General features: G+C 31.5%; 4 protein-coding genes across 7 annotated transcripts; 2 read left to right on the forward strand and 2 right to left on the reverse strand.

The window, feature by feature from the left end:
- Nucleotides 1-507: 507 nt before the first annotated feature.
- On the forward strand, nt 508-2,242 carry LOC135130097 (zinc finger Y-chromosomal protein 2-like). The gene is made up of 2 exons (XM_064057419.1): nt 508-811; nt 861-2,242. The coding sequence occupies exons 1-2, from the start codon at nt 804-806 to the stop codon at nt 2,149-2,151; spliced, it is 1,299 nt and encodes a 432-aa protein (XP_063913489.1). The 5' UTR covers nt 508-803; the 3' UTR covers nt 2,152-2,242.
- Nucleotides 2,243-2,270: 28 nt separating this feature from the next.
- On the reverse strand, nt 2,271-4,581 carry LOC135130096 (zinc finger protein 142-like). Its single transcript, XM_064057417.1, has 3 exons — nt 4,534-4,581; nt 4,318-4,413; nt 2,271-4,263 (listed from the first exon to the last, which is right to left on the reverse strand). Exon 3 carries the CDS (start codon nt 4,256-4,258, stop codon nt 2,387-2,389), a length of 1,872 nt encoding a protein of 623 aa, XP_063913487.1. The 5' UTR covers nt 4,259-4,263; nt 4,318-4,413; nt 4,534-4,581; the 3' UTR covers nt 2,271-2,386.
- A 5,300-nt stretch (nt 4,582-9,881) lies between these two features.
- On the reverse strand, nt 9,882-11,667 carry LOC135130064 (zinc finger Y-chromosomal protein 2-like). Of its 2 annotated transcripts, XM_064057378.1 has the most exons (3): nt 11,461-11,667; nt 10,332-11,413; nt 9,882-10,266 (listed from the first exon to the last, which is right to left on the reverse strand). In XM_064057378.1, the coding sequence occupies exons 2-3, from the start codon at nt 11,333-11,335 to the stop codon at nt 10,251-10,253; spliced, it is 1,020 nt and encodes a 339-aa protein (XP_063913448.1). In that variant the 5' UTR covers nt 11,336-11,413; nt 11,461-11,667; the 3' UTR covers nt 9,882-10,250. The 2 variants fall into 2 exon arrangements, with proteins under 2 accessions (XP_063913448.1, XP_063913447.1); XM_064057377.1 differs by having other exon boundaries at nt 9,882-11,413; nt 11,461-11,664.
- A 3,737-nt stretch (nt 11,668-15,404) lies between these two features.
- On the forward strand, nt 15,405-17,340 carry LOC135130103 (zinc finger Y-chromosomal protein 1-like). 3 transcript variants are annotated; one of them, XM_064057425.1, is made up of 3 exons: nt 15,405-15,718; nt 15,773-15,834; nt 15,892-17,340. In XM_064057425.1, exons 2-3 carry the CDS (start codon nt 15,829-15,831, stop codon nt 17,281-17,283), a joined length of 1,398 nt encoding a protein of 465 aa, XP_063913495.1. In that variant the 5' UTR covers nt 15,405-15,718; nt 15,773-15,828; the 3' UTR covers nt 17,284-17,340. The 3 variants fall into 3 exon arrangements, with proteins under 3 accessions (XP_063913495.1, XP_063913494.1, XP_063913497.1); XM_064057427.1 differs by having other exon boundaries at nt 15,702-15,715; XM_064057424.1 differs by having other exon boundaries at nt 15,405-15,834.
- Nucleotides 17,341-19,233: the final 1,893 nt, after the last annotated feature.

Below are 19,233 nucleotides of genomic sequence, written 5' to 3' on the forward strand. Positions count from 1 at the left end.
AATTTGGTGACTTTATTGCTTATTTCGTTAGTGTAACTACAGTTTGACGTTTGCATCCAACAACTAAATTTTACTTGGGGACACATCCATTTCAGCTTTACTGTATTTAATATCATTTTCGTCCAAATGGAGAATTTTTACGTGTCTTTTCAAAGACGCTCTATGCTTAAATTTGTACGCACACTTTGTACACTCAAAATATTTAATATCACTTGCGTCTAAATGAAGTGCACTGACGGTCTACTCAGCGACGATTTATGTCCTGTTCACACAAATCGTGGGCGGTGACACATTTCACATGTAATGGAAATTTAAAAATATGTACGCAACCAATTACACACGTGAAAACAGTCCATGAACGGATTTCAAAGTTTTCTTTCTATCGCAGAGAAAAATATATTCTGGTAATTTAACTTCACGATCAATTAATTTACTGAAAATATTCTGAATGTGTTTTTCTTTAATTTTTATTCCAGAAAACGCCTATAAAACCCATTTTTAAATTTGACGTCATTGTAGTACCATATCCTTAGTTGTGATGGCGTTAGTGAGCAAATACCCGCACATGAACTTGACAATCTATTTATTTTATTTTAATGTGACTGTCTTTTTAACCTTAAATCGTTGCTTTTAGTAATGTTCTAGTCCTCACACTAGTGTAAAAGAAAAAAAGAAACCACTCCAGAGATACAACAAAAATAATCAAAACATTTCGACAACCAAATGTGGGTTTGGTTTCGACCTTGAACGGAAACGTAAATTTTGAGGTTATATTTGTGTCTAAAACTAGCGAAGTAATAATAATGAAACGGTAAGATAAGAGCTAGTATTACATTTATTGTAAAACAAAGTATCCATAGGCAAACCACTATGTCAAGTCCAATGCCCCATGAAACCTTCCCTTGTGTCAAAAACCTTCACACTTGCAAACTTTGCCCGTACTTTAGTACATCACAGTTCCTTTTAACCAACCACGTTCGACGTCACCATTCATCGTTGCTCCATTTCAACTGTGAAAATATCAACATCGAGACTTACTACTGCAAGAACTGCAATTTCCAGACAGAACTCGCACTACTTTTAAAACAACACGTCGAACAACACCATAGCATTAAAAAAGAAAATGGTCAAGACTCATCACAGTTCAACATTCAAACGTACACATGCCAGAAATGTTGTCTCAAAACACACTTCTTACTAAAGTGGCTTCAACACGCTGCAACATGTCAACATAACCTACAAAAATCGAATTCAAGAAGAAATACAGTGAAAGACGTCTTAACGTGGTACAACTGCGACCAATGCGAACGCAAATACAAATTTAAACACTCGTTACGAGAACACAAAGTTTTGAAACACTTGAACGAAGATCAAGTGCTTTGGCACCATTGCACCAAGTGCTCGTACAAGTCACCACAGAGAAGACACTTGAAAGCCCACATGTACTTGCGACATACCGACGAAGAAAATATTAAATGGTTTGAATGCCATAAGTGTCCGTACAAAACCAAACAACACAACAATTTAATCAGACACATCAATGTACACCACTTGGACGGAGAAGACATTAAATGGTACGACTGCAAAAAGTGCCCTTTTAAAGCCAAAAGCGACTCAAGTTTGATTCACCACATGAAACGTCACCACGTAGACGAACAAGACATTAAATGGTACAAATGCAAAATGTGTTCGTACAAAACCAAGTACAATTTTTCTTTGCGACGTCACGTGATTTCGCGGCATTTGGATGAACAGGATATTCAGTGGCACGCGTGCGAAAAGTGCCCATTTCGGACTAAGCATAAAGTGTGTTTGAATCAACACATAAATGCGCGGCATTTAGACGAACAAGAGATTAAATGGTATGAATGTCAACAGTGTCCGTACAGAGCTAAGCAGAAAGTGTATTTGAAAATGCACATAAACGCGCGCCATTTGGATGAAAAGGACGTTAAATGGTATGAGTGTTCCAAGTGTTCGTACAAAAATAAGGACAGGTCGACGTTGGGTAGACACATAAATGCGCACCACTTGGATGGAAGGAGTGCCAAATGGTACGAGTGCGAAAATTGTGGCATCAAGTTTAAGTATAAGTCGTCTTTAACAAGACACATAAAGAAAAGTGTTTGTGTTAAACAAGACATAACCTAACTTTGTTTAATATAGTTTATGGAATAAATGTCAAACTGCGTTGTTGCCAACATAATTTTTTAACGCTAAAATGTTTTACTTATTGACTTCAATAAAGGTATAAAATAAAAATACAAACGAAAAACGCATGTGTTTTATTAATCCATATTATTATGTGTAACTGACAGTTGAACAGGGTTCATTTTATTATACAAAAAAGTGAGGTTAGTTTATAGCATTCCGCGTTGTTTTGGTTTCAATGTTGTTCGTCTTCGTCCAAATGTTCTGCTTTTACGTCGACCTTTAATTCAGAACTACATTTGGTTTTATTTTCGCAGCTCTCGCATCCATGCCATTTAATGTCCTGTTCTTTATGGCACGCTTTGACGTGCCTACACAAATGCGACATACGTTTGGTTTTGAATGGGCAACAGTCGCATTCGTACCATTTAATATCTTGTCCTTCCGAATGTTTGGCATTGATGTGACTTGTTATGTTCGACTGGTGTCGGGTTTTGTATGGACATTGTTGGCATTCGTACAATTTCGCATTGTTTTCGTGGCGCAGCTTTACATGCCTGGCTATATTTGAATTGTCTTTACTTTTGAACTGGCACAATTTACACTTGTACCATTTAACGTCGTTTCCTTGCAAGTGTCGCGCGTTTGTGTGCCTGCTTAAATTAGCCTGATGTTTTGTGACAAACGGGCATTTTTGACACTCGTACGATTTAATCTTACGTTCCTTTTTGACCGAATGTTTAATAGTATGTTCCCCTTTGACTGAATGTCGCGTTTTCATGTGATTTTTTAAACTAGAACTATATTTTGTTTTGAATGGACATTTTTCGCACTCGTACCGTTTAATATCGTGGTCAGGTTCATCAGAATGGAGCATTTTTATGTGATTTCTCAAATTAAAAATGTAGTGTGTTTTGAATTTGCATTTAACGCATTCGTACCCTTTAATAGTTTGTTCTGTATGTTTTGAGTGATGCAAACTTATATGAGTGTTCAAATTCAAAATGTCTTTAGTTCTGTATGGACACATTTTGCACTCGTACCATTTAACTTTATGTTGATCAGAATGACGCGCTTTTATGTGTCTACTCAAAGAGCACTGGTTTTTGGTGTTGAATGAACACCAATCGCATCCGTACCATGTGGCTTCGTTTTCATTTAAATGGAACGAATTAATGTGTCGGTTTAAAGACAACTTAATTTTAGTTTTAAATGAACACCACTTGCATTCGTACCATTTAATATCCTGCTCGGCTAAATGCTGCGTTTTTACGTGATGCCGTAAGCCAGAACTGTACATAGTCTTAAAAGGACATTGTTGGCACTGATGCCATTTAAAACTCGCGTCGTTAAATGAAGACTTTTTACATTCGTTATTAAGTTCTAAATTGTTTCCTTGGCCAGATTTATATGGGCGTATTTCGCATTCATACAATTTAATACCTAAAGCATTTAAGTGGTGTTCATTTATGTGTTTATATAAAGACGACCTATGTTTGCTTTTGAATGAACACTGTCTGCATTTATTAATGCCTCCCTCCCCAAAATGCCGTGAATACATGTGGCTTTTTAACTGGCGATTCAATTTGGCTTTAAATGAACACTCTGAACAATAATACCAGTGTATTTCATCATCAGTCAAGTGTTTCAGAATTTTGTGATTTTTTAAGTAACGCTTACACTTACTCTGGTATTCACACTGGTCACACTTATGCCAAGTGAACACTGTGTTTTCTGCACCACTTTTACCATTTGGTATCTGAGGGTTTTCTTGACTCCCTAAACATACCGTAGTATGTTGAAGCCACTTAAGGGAGCAGAAAGTTTCAAAGCTGCATTTTCTGCAAATGTAGCTCTGAATTTCATATTCTTTATTGCTTTTAACGCCATGGTGCAGTTCAAGGTGATGTTTAAAAATCAAGGTAAGTTCTGCTTGGACATCACAGTCTTTGCAATAATAGGGTTCGATGTTGACATTTTCACAATTAAAACGCTGAAGTGACTGGTGTCGTCTGGCGTGCGTCGTCAATAGAAATACCGAAGTTGTGAAGTATGGGCAAATTTCACAATTGTGAACCAATTTCTCAGAGAACTCCAAAGTCGACATTTTTGCTAAAGCGAAAATTTTATTAAAAATTCTGTTAATCATTGGCGGTTTGGTCTCACCTATTATGTCTGTAAATTAATCAAGGAAGTTGTTTGGATTTTTCCAGTGTTAACATAACCTCAACGTTGTAACCCAAATTCGAAACAGGTTACAACCTAAAATAGTAAGATGTTATAGTGAAAAATATGCATTTATTTCATTATATTTATAAAATTAAACTAATTGGCTTTTATTGTTTTTAAAATTATTAAAATCAATGTAGCAAGTGCAATTACCCATTGAAGCGCAGGGGTTGCGATTGGAAAGATAATTGACATTTGTTAGTGTATTAATACAAAATTCCCTAAAAAGAATATTTTCGTTGGTGAAACGGAAGTACTCATATAATTTAATTTATAATAAAATGGCTAAAACGAACTACTTCAGGACATAAAGTAACTAAAAAGTAAAATAAAATCGTCTAAAGTCGTCACCTTAGAACTGGTTTGCCGCATATCCAGATCGCGTCCGAGGGATTTTCGCCTCTACTGTTTAGTGCAGATTTGCCGCATGTCGCACTTGGGCGAAGCGAAACATAGTTTAGATTCAGTGCTGATTTGCCGCATGTCCAAGCAGAAATCGATACAGTACCGTTATCCCTTTTTACGTACTTCCTTGCTGTTTTGCTTTTCAGCGTTAGGTTTGGGGTTGGGAAAGAAATCGTATTCAACTTCACGCGCAGAACAATAAGAATAATGTGAAATAAATAAAAAAGAGACTTAACAATTTTGATGAATCTGAAATTAAAAAAAAACAACTGTAATTTGTGCAACTCTTTTTCTGTTGTTATAGATGTTACAAATATTTTCAAATTATTAGATTCGAAATTTTACAAATTTAAATTTCAAATAGATTTGTTGTTCGATAAACAAATAATTTAATTTTTTACTAAACAGTAACATTTTTCTTTAATTTTTTCTCGGGAATGATTGAACTTATTTTCTCTAAAGTTTTAGTGAACAAGATTTATAACGCTGCATAGCAGTAAAAGAGTTCACAATTTTTTGTAGTATTCTTATTTGTAGAAACGATATTTCTACATCAATAATCACAAATAATAGATACATTTTTAATTTTTTAAATTAAAATGTTGTAAAAGTAATATGAAAATTAAAATTTCGAAGCAAAATCTGTTTAGGTGGATTTTGCTTCGAAATTTATTACTGGAACGTTTACAAAAATCAGCTTTTGACATAAAATGCTTGCAAATTTGAAACAGAATTGGAATGTTTCTTGACAATCATGCCTAATACATTTTTGACTTGTATCTTTTAAAAACAATTATTTCCGAATTTATAGCTATTTACAATTTACGACTTACTTCAAGAATAAATTCCGTATTAGAATTTTACCTATAACTAAATAGATGTATGTTGTTAACTTATATAAGGTACCTTACATCGAAACGGGTAATTTGTTTTTTAATATGACATTGCCTTTCTTTATCATTCTATTTGTCTAACAATTATTGTTGTGCAATTATACGCGTGTAAATAAAAATAACTTTACAATAACTTATTTATGGGTAATTTTTTTTACCAATTAATTTAAGTGGATGGTTATATGTAATGGTAATAATAGCCGCATAAAATTGACTCACTGTTTAGGTATACCAGATATCAAAAGCTATTAAATCCAAATGTTATTGTTTATTTTTTTTATGTCTCGAGCGTAAGCTAAGGAAGTATTGTAATCAAGTTCATCGGGCGACTGGCTACTTTTATGGCTTCTCAACGTTTCATGACTCCTATAATACGAAAACATAGGTCTCTCGTTTCCGGTTGATAAAACGCTGTTTGTAATCATCCTCCCCATCATATAACGTCATCTCCAACTTTTACAGCAAAAAATGTTATATAAATTTTAAAAAATAACATACTTTTTCATTTGTTGTTTATTGAGATTTTACCCTAAGCATCCAGATTGAATTGAATTACCATAACCCTAATTTCTTGAGACTTTGGAAACAGGATATACTACATACATAAAGAAAGTTAAAAGAATTTGAAGTAATGTAATGATACTCTTTTTACATCAACATACTATTATTTATCAATTAATTGGGCATCGTCCAAAATACTGTTCATAAATTATAAGTGCAGGAAGTTTATGCAAAAACATGCAAATACATTTTTTGCGTATAATAATATGTATTGCTTTATTATTAAATATCTACTCATTTATAAGAATTATTAAAATTAGTAAAAAAAAGTATTCAAGTCTCTGTCTAGTTTAATACCTTACCTTATTTAAAATAATAAGTTTAATCAATTATGTAGTTAGCAAACAATGACGTTTAATTTATACTTAGTAGGGTTCACGGCATGTTTAATTCGGAGTTATAATTTGAGAATATAATTTACCATTTTATTTATTTTTGTAGTTTAGTAGTACTTCAGCAAATTTAGAAAACTGTATGTTATTTAAAAATACGTGACAAATCACGACGCCAGGCAATCTAGAGATCTGACTGCTGGTTTGCGCGGGAAATACTGCATACTTTTTAGATAAAAGGAGCCTATGATAAGCGCACGTAGGAGATGATAGACAGAGAGCTAATATTTAGAGCTAATGTATTGGAAAGAAATAGGACAAGTTTACGTGCGCACACCACAGCCTCCCTTTCTTCTCTAAACAGTTTGGGATCATACCATAGTATCATAAATAATAATTGACAAAGAGTTCGCAAAGGAATCCAACGGAAATATTTATACAATTGTTTACAACTACCAGTACAAATAATTCTTTCATTTTCAACTGAAAAGCATATAACTATATTAAGTACTAGATATTATGGAGTTAGGGGTAATCAAATAGATTTGGGTTGCAGTCAACATAATTGTCACTGATACATAAGACATGGAAACGAATGATTTATTTCCAAATCCAAATATACTGCATTTACAGTTTTAAACAGTATCACTGCTAATTTTCTCTGGTTGCCCGACAATAGCTACTTGTAGTCAATATCCACGTAATGTAATAAAATACTGGAATCTAATTGTTTGAGACAACAAACTATTTTTACCCGAGTGTTCTTTATCAGTTTGAATATTTTATATAAAAAAATTACATATTAAGCTGCAATTTTAGTAGGACTGCAGCGAGTCAACGAGCCGCCTTTACTCCGCCAATGCAAAGAAAATATCATTTTATTATCCTTTGTAAAAATAGTTCCTTTCTGTAAAACACATTTAAATTTGGTACTCCGTATTTCGTTCACAATTCACCATTTAACATGGGCGCCCATAGAAACCTTTCTCAGGGGGGGCCACCCTGAAATTTTTGTAATATACTCTGTTCTTGTATATATAAATAATATAATGATATAAATCTTTACTATTATAAATATATATTTTAATCATCAACTACGTTAATCAAATCTACTCGCAAATAATTCTACAACATCATTATTCTTATTATTAACAAAACAGTGTAAAATATTAAAATTAAAAAGTTATAAAAATATAAAATTAATCAAAAGCAAATTGCTAATTTCTTTTTTCTTGGCCAAAATCGTCAATTACTCTACCAACAGATGTTTCTTCGCCATTAACTCTCTCTCTCTCTCAAATACTACTGTCAAGTTTTTTTATTTTTACAAAATCCTGCCAATTTTGGATTTCGTCTGATAAATTGTCAGTGGAGTAAAATTCGCCCAACCCTTTAAAGCAACTTGGTTTTAAGTTATGTACATTCTTTGGATGTAAGGAAAATAATGAGTATAATGACACTTTTGTTTCGGAAAATCATGTCCTTAAGGAAAGAATGAAATGATCCAGATATGGAATAAAAGTGCCAAAATAATTTTCTATGCTATCTGTATTGTAGTTCGCACGCTCATTGGTGAAACAGTTCTGGAGCAACCGAAATTTCCACTCGAAATCGATGGCTACTCTGAAAACCCGCCATCAGTAGTAATAAATAACACCACTTATTTTATACTTCTTATTAGCTGAAGTATCATCATCAGTATTTGTAATTTTTCTCTTGAAGAAATTTCAAATATCCATATTTCTTTGTTTTTAAATAAAATATTAAATTTAACATTTAAACAGACATCAAGAGTACTTACGCTTGTATTTTGAAATAAATAAATAATAAAAAGTATAGTCAACAAAACGCCGGTTTAACAACTGTTCGTCTTTACACGTCACTTCACCACAGATAAAAAGTGAAAACGGAATGAATTTTTGGACGTAAGCAATAAAATGTTTGCTCTTGTGTTGTAATAACTGTAAAAAGCAAATAACGAAACAACTCATAATTCAGTACCGGTTAAAAAGGATAGATTTATGATGTTTCCAGGCAAATCTGGGCCGAATAGAGGGTTTCAAAACCAGATGGTCTAAGTTTGTCACATTTCTGTGTTTGTGTGGCCATAAAACTGAAAGTGTAGGGTATGTATCTTCTCTTACAAATGTGCTGAAGTTTAATTTTCACAAATAAAAAGGAAATTGACGCAGAATCTCAGGGGGGGCCATCGCCCCCCCTGGCCCCCCCCTATGGGCGCCCATGCCATTTAACAATGGAAATTAACAATGCAATATTTGGATTCTACAGTTTTTAGGAAAAATGAATGACTGCAATGAGTTTTATCAAATGTAGATTTTATATAAAAATAAAGAAAAATAAGTTTCTTTATTTTAGAAATATTTAGAAAAAATCGAATCAAAACATCAATAACTTAACATTCATTGTTCGTTATACTTAGTTAACTACTTCACCACGAGATTTCTAATATCGTTTCAATGTTTCATTTATTTCACATTATGAGTCCTTGCCGTATTACTTGTTCTGCGCGTGCGAAATCTTAATCTTAATTATCTCTGAAAAATGTATCTATTATTATCTGTAATTATTGATGTGGAAATATCATTTCTACAAATACGAATATAGGTATGCAGCATTATGAATTTTGTTGACTAAAATTTTAGAGAAAATAAGTTCAATCATTTCCGAGAAATCATTAAATAAAAATGTTACTGTTAAGTAAAAAATTAAATTATTTGTTTAACGAGCAACAAATCTATTTGAAATTTAAATTTGTAAAATTTCGAATCTAATAATTTGAAACTCAATCTTCCTTAAAAAAAAAATCGAAAATATTTGTAACATCTATAACAACAGAAAAAGAGTTGCACAAATTACAGTTGTTTTTTTTTAATTTCAGATTCATCAAAATTGTTAAGTCTCTTTTTTATTTATTTCACATTATTCTTATTGTTCTGCGCATGAAGTTGAATACGATTTCTTTCCCAACCCCAAACCTAACGCTGAAAAGCAAAACAGCAAGGAAGTACGTAAAAACGGATAACGGTACTATATCGATTTCTGCTTGGACATGCGGCAAATCAGCACTGAATCTAAACTATGTTTCGCTTCGCCCAAGTGCAACATGCGGCAAATCTGCACTAAACAGTAGAGGCGAAAATCCCTCGGACGCGATTTGGATATGCGGCAAACCAGTTCTAAGGTGACGAAGTATCACTGATTTTTTAAAACTGGCTATAGAAAAATCCGTTCATAGATTGTTCTCACTTTCACTTGCCTGTATAACTAGTTGCATATACACATCTTTCAGTTCTTTTTGACTAATTTATTTACTATTTGTACAAAACACTCAATAAATAGGACAACACAATCACATTGTATTCATAGTTGTTCGCCTGCATGATGCACGTCTATATGACGCCGTAAATTCGACTTAACTTTGGCTTTATATGGACACTGTTTGCACTCATGCCATTTAATATCATGCTCCTCTAAATGGTGTAAGTTATGGTGGATATTCAAAGCTGACTTATCTTTAGCTTTATACGAACAAATACCACATTTGTACCATTTAACATCCACCCCATCCAAATGACGCGCATTTATGTGCTTCTTTAAATTATCGTTGCGTTTTGACTTATATGGACACTTTTTGCATTCATACCATTTAATATCCTTATCATCCAAATGACGTGCTGTAACGTGACCATTAAACGACGATCTATACCTAGTTTTATACGGGCACATTTTGCATTCATACCACCTGATATCCTTTTCGTCCAAATGGCGCGAGTTTGTGTGCTTATTTAACGCAGTTTTGTTTTTTGACTTGTACGGGCATTTTTGGCACTGGTACCATATCACATCCGGGCCATCCAAATGTTGCGCGTTTATGTGGCTTTTCAAATTAGCTTTTTGTTTAGCTTTGTATGAACATTGTTTGCATTCATACCATTTAATATCTTGGTCGCTGCAATGTCGCAAAATCGTGTGTTTTTTTAAATAGGATTTCGTTTTACCTTTATAGGAACATTTGTTACACTCGTACCATTTAATGAGTCGTTCATCCACATGATGCACACTTACGTGTCTATTCAAAGACGACTTATCTTTAGTCTTGAACGGGCACTTGCCACATTTGTACCACTTAATATCGGTTCCACACAAATGTTGCGTATTCATGTGGTTCTTTAAATAGCGCTTCTGCGTCGTTCTATACGTACACTGCGCACAACGATACCACGATATTTCTTTATCATTCATATGTTTCGAAATCGTGTGCATCTTCAAATTATATCTGTGTTTGTACCGTTGCTCGCACTGATCGCACGCGTACGGGTTATCTCCAGAGTTCGTCGCAAACCTCGTCCACGAATTTTCTTCGTTTCCCAAACACGCAGCACTATGGCGCAGCCACTTGATCGAAAAGTGGGTTTCAAAGCCGCATTTTTCGCAAACGTAGCTCTGAATCCGGTGCCCCTCACTCGATGACTCTTGACACTCTTTTTTAACGCCGTGGCGCTCTTCAATGTGTTTTTTAAAAAGCAGGGTTAGTTCCGTTTCAAAGTCGCAGTCTTTGCAGAAGTAAGTTTCGAGGTTTGCGCTTTCACAGTTGAAGTGTTGCACCACTGAGTGGTGGCATCTGACGTGGTTCACCATGACGAGGAACGAGGTCGTGAAATATGGACAGACTTTGCAGTTGTGGACGTTGTTGGGGGAAGATTTCATTTCGATTTGAGTTTCGGAATATTCGAAAACCGACATTTTGAACTTGTTTGATAAATTTTATCACGGTGTGTGTGTTTCTTTTCTCACTTGTGTTTTTGGCGAAAAATTGCGAGTCTAAAAAATTTTGTTGAAACATAACCTCAAAATTTAGATTTAGTTACCATCACTGTCGTGTTGGAGGGCCAAGGTTTTTGTTTACGTAGTTTAATTAATTAGTGATTTGTTTGTGATTGATGAATTAACGGTTTTTGTGCCGTTTTCACCCAAAATTTTTCTATTTTTATCAACATTGGATTGTAGAAGATGGCAGGTAGGCAACCATAAATACTTGTGATGTATCATGGCTCCATTGTATACAAGGTTTAAAAAAATACAATTTTAGACATATTTTAACTTTTTGCTATCGAAATAAGTCTACACATATCAAGAAAAAAAGGCAAAATATAAGCCCCGCCCACCCGCCCTATCTCAATTGTGATGATTTTTTTATTCGTCGTGAGTCAAAGGGGTGGAGATTAACTGCAAAATCCTTATTTCTCTACAAGAGAAACTAAAAAACTGTTTTTGAGTATCGGGTTGTTCAAAAAATACTGAGCATATTAAGAAAAATAAAACCCCACCCAAAGCTTCCCCGATCTAAATAGTAATGAAGTTTTCATTCGTTAATTCCAAAGTCCAAATTCTCTTACAAAAATTTACCATCTTAAACGTGTTTTATGTTTTTAAGAATAAAAAAAATCATCACAATTGAGATGGGGTGGGTGGGCGGGGTTTATATTTTGCCCTTTTTTTCTTAATGTACATAGTATTCTTTTAGTAATACGATACTCAAAAACATGTTTTTAATTTCTTGTAAAGAAATAAGTATTTTGCAATTAAACTCCGTCCCCTTGCTTTACGGCGAATAAAAAAATCATCACAATCGAGATAAGGCGGGTGGGCGGGCTTACATTTTGCCTTTTTGTTTTAATATGTGTAGACTTTTTTCACAAGATAAAACTTAAAATATGTTTAAAAGGGAAAATTTGTATGAGGAAATATCAATTTTGCAATTAGGCTCCACCCCATAAATGCAAAATCCATATTTCCTTGCAAAAATATAGCATTTTATTATTTAAATTAAAAATATAAGCCCCACCCACCCACCCTATCTCAATTCGGATGATTTTTTTTTATTTGTCGGACGTCAATTTCTCGATATTTAAGCTTTCAATTTTTCAATCGTTCAATGTTGCGTTTTTTCGGTTTCACAATTTCGACAATTCTATAATTTTTCGATTTTGCAGTTTTTTCGTTTTCCGATTTTTCGCTTTCGCGTTTATTCTTCTTTCTAATTTTTCGATTCATTATTTTTTTTAGATTTTTAGGTTTCTCGATTTTTAGATCGTCAGTGTTTCAATTTTTCGTTTCTTCAGTTTTTCGATATTTCATTTTTCGATTTACAAAAAACGTCTTTAGCCGACTTTCGACAGTAGTCGAAAAATGATAAGAACTCATAATGTTTGTCTTTTTCGAAAAATGTCCTAAAAATCCTCAAAAAGTTTGGGATTTTAATCTCTGATTTCAATTTTGAATTTTGAATTTTTCATTTCTTCAAATTTTCGATTTGCAATCTGTCGCTTTCTTTATTTTTACAATTTTTCAAATTTTCCATATTCCGATTTTATAATTATTTGTTTTTTAAATCTCAACTTTTCGGTTCTTCAGTTTTTCAATTTTTCATATTTTTTGTTTCTTTAATTTTACGATATGCAACTCTTCGAGTTTTTATTTATAAATTTTCAATTTTTGAATTTTTTGGATGTTTAAATTTTTATAAGTTGCCATTTCACGAGTTTTTAATTTTTCGATTTTTCAACTTTTGGATTTTTTTATTTTTGTTTTTTCGATTTTAGATTTTTCGTTTCTCGATTTTCAAATTTTTCGTTCCTTCAATTTTTGATTTGAATTTTTCTAGTTTTCATGTTTAATATATAATACAATTTACTTAATTATGATAATTTTTAATATTTTTCACTTTTTCAATTGTAGGATTTTAAAATTTTTCCATTTTTCGTTTATTCGACTTTTCAAATTTTCGATTTTTAATTTGTCAATTTCTCGATATTTAATCTTTCAATTTTTTGAACTTTCACTGTTGCGTTTTTCAGTTTTACAATTTTGACGATTCTATAATTTTTCGATTTTGCAATTTTTTGGTTTTCCGATTTTCTCAATTTTCCAATTTTTCGTTCCTTCAATTTTTGATTTGAATTTTTCTAGTTTTCATGTTAAATATATAATACAATTTACTTAATTATGATAATTTTTAATATTTTTCACTTTTTCAATTGTAGGATTTTAAAATTTTTCCATTTTTCGTTTATTCGACTTTTCAAATTTTCGATTTTTATTTGTCAATTTCTCGATATTTAATCTTTCAATTTTTTGACCTTTCACTGTTGCGTTTTTCAGTTTTACAATTTTGACGATTCTATAATTTTCGATTTTGCAATTTTTTGGTTTTCCGACTTTCTCAATTTTCCAATTTTTCGTTCCTTCAATTTTTTATTTGAATTTTTCTAGTTTTCATGTTAAATATATAATACAATTTACTTAATTATGATAATTTTTAATATTTTTCACTTTTTCAATTTTGGGATTTTAAGATTTTTCCATTTTTCGTTTAATCGACTTTTCAAATTTTCGATTTTTAATTTGTCAATTTCTCGATATTTAATCTTTCAATTTTTTGACCTTTCACTGTTGCGTTTTTCAGTTTTACAATTTTGACGATTCTATAATTTTCGATTTTGCAATTTTTTGGTTTTCGGATTTTTCCAATTTTCCAATTTTTCGTTCCTTCAATTTTTGATTTGAATTTTTCTAGTTTTCATGTTTAATATATAATACAATTTACTTAATTATGATAATTTTTAATATTTTTCACTTTTTCAATTGTAGGATTTTAAAATGTTTCCATTTTTCGTTTATTCGACTTTTCAAATTTTCGATTTTTAATTTGTCAATTTCTCGATATTTAATCTTTCAATTTTTTGACCTTTCACTGTTGCGTTTTTCAGTTTTACAATTTTGACGATTCTATAATTTTTCGATTTTGCAATTTTTTGGTTTTCCGAATTTCTCAATTTTCCAATTTTTCGTTCCTTCAATTTTTTGATTTGAATTTTTCTAGTTTTCATGTTAAATATACAATACAAATTACTTAATTATGATAACTTTTAATATTTTTCACTTTTTCAATTGTAGGATTTTAAAATTTTTCCATTTTTCGTTTATTCGACTTTTCAAATTTTCAATTTTTAATTTGTCAATTTCTCGATATTTAATTTTTCAATTTTTCGAATTTTCACTGTTGCGTTTTTCAGTTTTACAATTTTGACGATTCTATAATTTTTCGATTTTGCAATTTCTTGGTATTCCGATTTTCTCAATTTTCCAATTTTTCGTTCCTTCAATTCTTGATTTGAATTTTTCTAGTTTTCATGTTTAATATATAATACAATTTACTTAATTATGATAATTTTTAATATTTTTCACTTTTTCAATTGTAGGATTTTAAAATTTTTCCATTTTTCGTTTATTCGACTTTTCAAATTTTCGATTTTTAATCTGTCAATTACTCGATATTTAATCTTTCAATTTTTCGACCTTCCACTGTTGCGTTTTTTCAGTTTTACAATTTTGACGATTCTATAATTTTTCGATTTTGCAATTTTTTGGTTATCCGATTTTCTCAATTTTCCAATTTTTCGTTCTTTCAATTTTTGATTTGAATTTTTCTAGTTTTCATGTTAAATATATAATACAATTTACTTAATTATGATAATTTTTAATATTTTTCACTTTTTCAATTGTAGGATTTTAAAATTTTTCCATTTTTCGTTTATTCGACTTTTCAAATTTTCGATTTTTAATTTGTCAATTTCTCGATATTTAATCTTTCGATTTTTGACCTTTCACTGTTGCGTTTTTCAGTTTTACAATTTTGACGATTCTATAATTTTTCGATTGCAATTTTTTGGTTTTCCGATTTTCTCAATTTTCCAATTTTTCGTTCCTTCAATTTTTGATTATTGTAGTTATGCCATGTCCTGTTTATCTAAATGGCACGTATTGAAGTGTCTACATAAAGTTGACGGACGTTTGGTTTTGTATGAACACTGTTGGCTTTGATTCCATTTTATGTCCCGTTCGTTAAAATGGCGCATCATTGAATTTTGGCACTCGTACCATTTAATATTTTGTTCTGTGGAATGCTTTATCTCCGTATGTTTTTTCAAAGCGAATTTCTGACAGAAATAAGTTGTCATAGTTTTGGGTCTGATATTACTGAGACGTAAAATGGGTTGCCTATGCAGAAATATTCAAGCGTGAATATATAATGTGTTGCCTATATTATCCAATTTATACCTGGTGGTGACTTTTTTTCACTGTATTCAAAAATTACGAATAATATCATCAAATTTTCAGTAAGAAGAAAGTCTGTCTTCTCCACCGAGTTTTTAGCTAATTAACTAGGATAAATCATGTTGGTAAGAAAACACTTTTTGAGGTTATGTACTTTCGTGGTTCATAAACATTTGTTCCAGGAAACCACAGCGTGCTTAAAAAAGACCCATGACTCCAGAATTTGCCCCCATGGTGAACCACCTTTCAACTGTGAACATTCCACCATCAAGAATTACTCCTGCGAAAGCTGTGATTACAAAACAGAACTTAAACTTCTTTTAAAACAGCACGTGGAACAGCGCCATGGCATTAAAAAAGAAAACGAAGATTCAACAAGTGAGAAATACGTAATACAACTTTATATTTGTGAAAAGTGTAGATTCGAGACACACTTCCTAATCAAGTGGGTTCAACACACTAGTACATGTTTAGAAAGTAAAACTAACCCCAGTTTGTTTGAAAATGAAGACGACATTGTTAAATGGTACGTATGTAAAGAGTGCCCACTCAAAACCAAGTACAAGTCTGTGTTAAAAACCCACATAAACACGCACCACTCAAAAGATATTAAATGGCATGAGTGCCAAATATGTCCATATCGAAGCAAATACACCTCTAACTTAAAAAGCCATGTGGTGAGACATCACCACGGTCAAGGTAAGTGCTACGAGTGCCAAAAATGCCAATTCAAAACTAAGTACAGATCAGCGTTAAAGATCCACACAATGACGCACCACGTCGACACCAAACATGTTAAATGGTATGAATGCCAAATATGTCCATACAAAAGTAAATACCCCCCTAATTTAAAAACCCACATGCAGAGATATCATTCCAGAGAAGCTCAATGGTACGAATGTGAAAAATGCCACTACAAAACCAGACACAAATCAGCTCTAAAAATGCACACCAACACGCAGCACACAGAAGATATTCAATGGTTTGAATGTGAACAATGTGCATTCAAGAGTAAGTACAGGTATAATTTAAAAAGCCACACAGTTGCACAGCATTCCAACAAACAGGATCTTACCTGGCACCAATGCAACGAGTGCCCTTATAAATCTATATACATTTCTAGTTTACGAAAGCACGTCAATGCCAAACATCTAGAACCGGAGAATGTTAAATGGTACGATTGTAAGTGGTGTCCATTTAAAAGCAAACATGGATCTTCTTTAAAAGATCACGTAAATGCGCGCCACTTGGACGGGAACGATATTAAATGGTTTGAGTGCAAATCTTGCGAATATAAGACTAAAAGCAGTTCGTCTTTGAACGAACACGTGAAGAGGCGCCATTTACCTAAGCAGAAGGGTGATGTTAAATGGCATGAATGCCAGATATGTCCTTTCAAAACGAAGGAAAGATGTAATTTAACTCAGCATGTTAGAAGGCGGCATAGGGATAAAAAAGAACCGGATGTTAAATGGCATGAATGCCAAATGTGTGAGTTTAAAAGTAAAGACAAGTCGAGTTTAAATAGGCATTTGAAGAGGGTACATGTGGACGAAGGACAAGAAAATAAGTGAAATTAAATATTTCTGTAAAGACTGTTAGGGTTAAATTTAATAAATCGTATCACTGAGTCCCGTTTTAATTTGTTTACTTAAAAAAAATAAATAAATAACCAGAGAACATAGAGAAGCGTCATAGTTCAAATTAAATGACAGTTGAGGACTGCTCGACTTATGTTGGCAACAGTGTTTGTTTCTAAGTTGGATTTTACAATTTCTCAATTTTTCGGTTTCTCGGTTTTCAGTTTTTCTCTTCAATTTTACGATTTTTAAATATTTCGATTTTTTAATTTTTGACTTTTATAAACTCTTTATTTGGCGATTTTTCAATTAATTGATTTTTCAGGTTTTTTGGTTTTTCGTTTTTTCTATTTGTTCAGGTTCGATTTTTCAACTTCACTTTTTTGATTTTTCGATTTCTCAATTTTTCAATTTTTTAATTTCTCAGTTTTCGTACATTTCAGTTTTGGTATTTTTCAGTTTGGTTATTATTCAATTTTTCGATCTTACGATTTTGCAGGTTTTTGATTTTTCAATTTTTCGATTTTTTTAAGGTTTCGATATTTCGACTTCACTTTTTTGATTTTTCGATTCTTTAGATTCTCAGTTTTTGGATATTTCAGTTTTGGGATTTTTCAGTTTTTCGATTCGTCAGTTTTATTTCATTTTTCAGTTTTTCGATATTTCAGTTTTGGGATTTTTCAATATTTCTGTTCTTCGACTTTTCCATTTTTGACTTCTGGATTTTTCGATGTGTCGACTTTTTACTTTTTCGATTTTTAAATTTTAGATTTCTCTTTTTGGTATTTTAATTTTTCAATAGATTTTTCATTTCAGTTTTTCGATATCTCAGTTTTTCAAATTTTCGAATTTTTCAAATGTTTTGATTTCTTAATCAATCGATTTTTCGACTTCCCGGTTTTAAATTTTCTGTTTTTCAATTGTCATTTTGCCAAATTTTCGATTTTTTAATTTTTCAAATTTGACTTTCATAAATTCTCAATTTTTCGATTTTTCAATTAATCGATGTTTTGATTTTCCCATTTCTTGACCTTCGAGTGTTTTCATTTTCCTGTTCTTCAATTCTTTATTTTTTTTACTTTTCAGGTTTTTGATTTTTCAATGTTTCGGTTTTTAAAGTTTCTATTTTTCGACTGTGTAATTTTCCAATATTAAAATTTTTCATTTTTCGATTTTTCAATTTTTCAAGTCCTCGATTTTAATTTTTCATTTTCCCGATTTTTTAATATTACATCACAATTTTTTTTGCTGCAGTTTTGTTTTCAATGTTTCTTTCGATTTTTCAATTTTTCATTTCTTTCATTTTTCGAGTTTTTGATTTCTAATTTTTAGATTTTTCATTTCATGTTTTTTCGGTTTATCATTTTTGATTTTTCAATTGCAGAATTTTGCAATTTTTCTGCTTTTTTATTCGATAAGTTGAAAATTGGAAAATTGAAAAACCGAAAACAAAACTCGGAAAAAATTGAAAAATCGAAATATTGAAATCTTAAAGAAGAAAATGCGAATCGAATCAAAAAATAGAAAAATCAAAAATTGTAAAATTTAAAAAATGATAAAATCGTCAAAATTGTAAAGTTGAAAAACCAAAAAGATCGAAAAACTTAAAAAGCGAAAATTGAAAATCGTATAAATGAAAAAACAAACAAAAAACTGCAAATCAAAAATTTGGAGAAACGAACAACTGAAAAATTAGAAACTGAAAAATCTAAAATTCAAAAAATGGAAGAATTTAAAATTTTCACATTGAAAAAAGGAGAAGAAAGTGAAAACCGAAACGAAAAATACCAAATCGAAAATTTGCAAAATCTAAAAATTGAAACATCCAAAAGTTGGAAATTCTGTAAAATTTAAAAATGTAAACTTGAAGAGTTAGGTATCCTAATTTTGAAGAAACAAAAAAATGAAAAATTGCAAATCAAAAATTTTTAAAAATTGAAACTG

This window comes from Zophobas morio, unplaced genomic scaffold (assembly GCF_036711695.1).
Source record: "Zophobas morio isolate AGI-343-1 ecotype UQ-CSIRO unplaced genomic scaffold, CSIRO_AGI_Zmor_V1 ptg000017l, whole genome shotgun sequence".
Lineage (NCBI taxonomy): Eukaryota > Metazoa > Arthropoda > Insecta > Coleoptera > Tenebrionidae > Zophobas > Zophobas morio.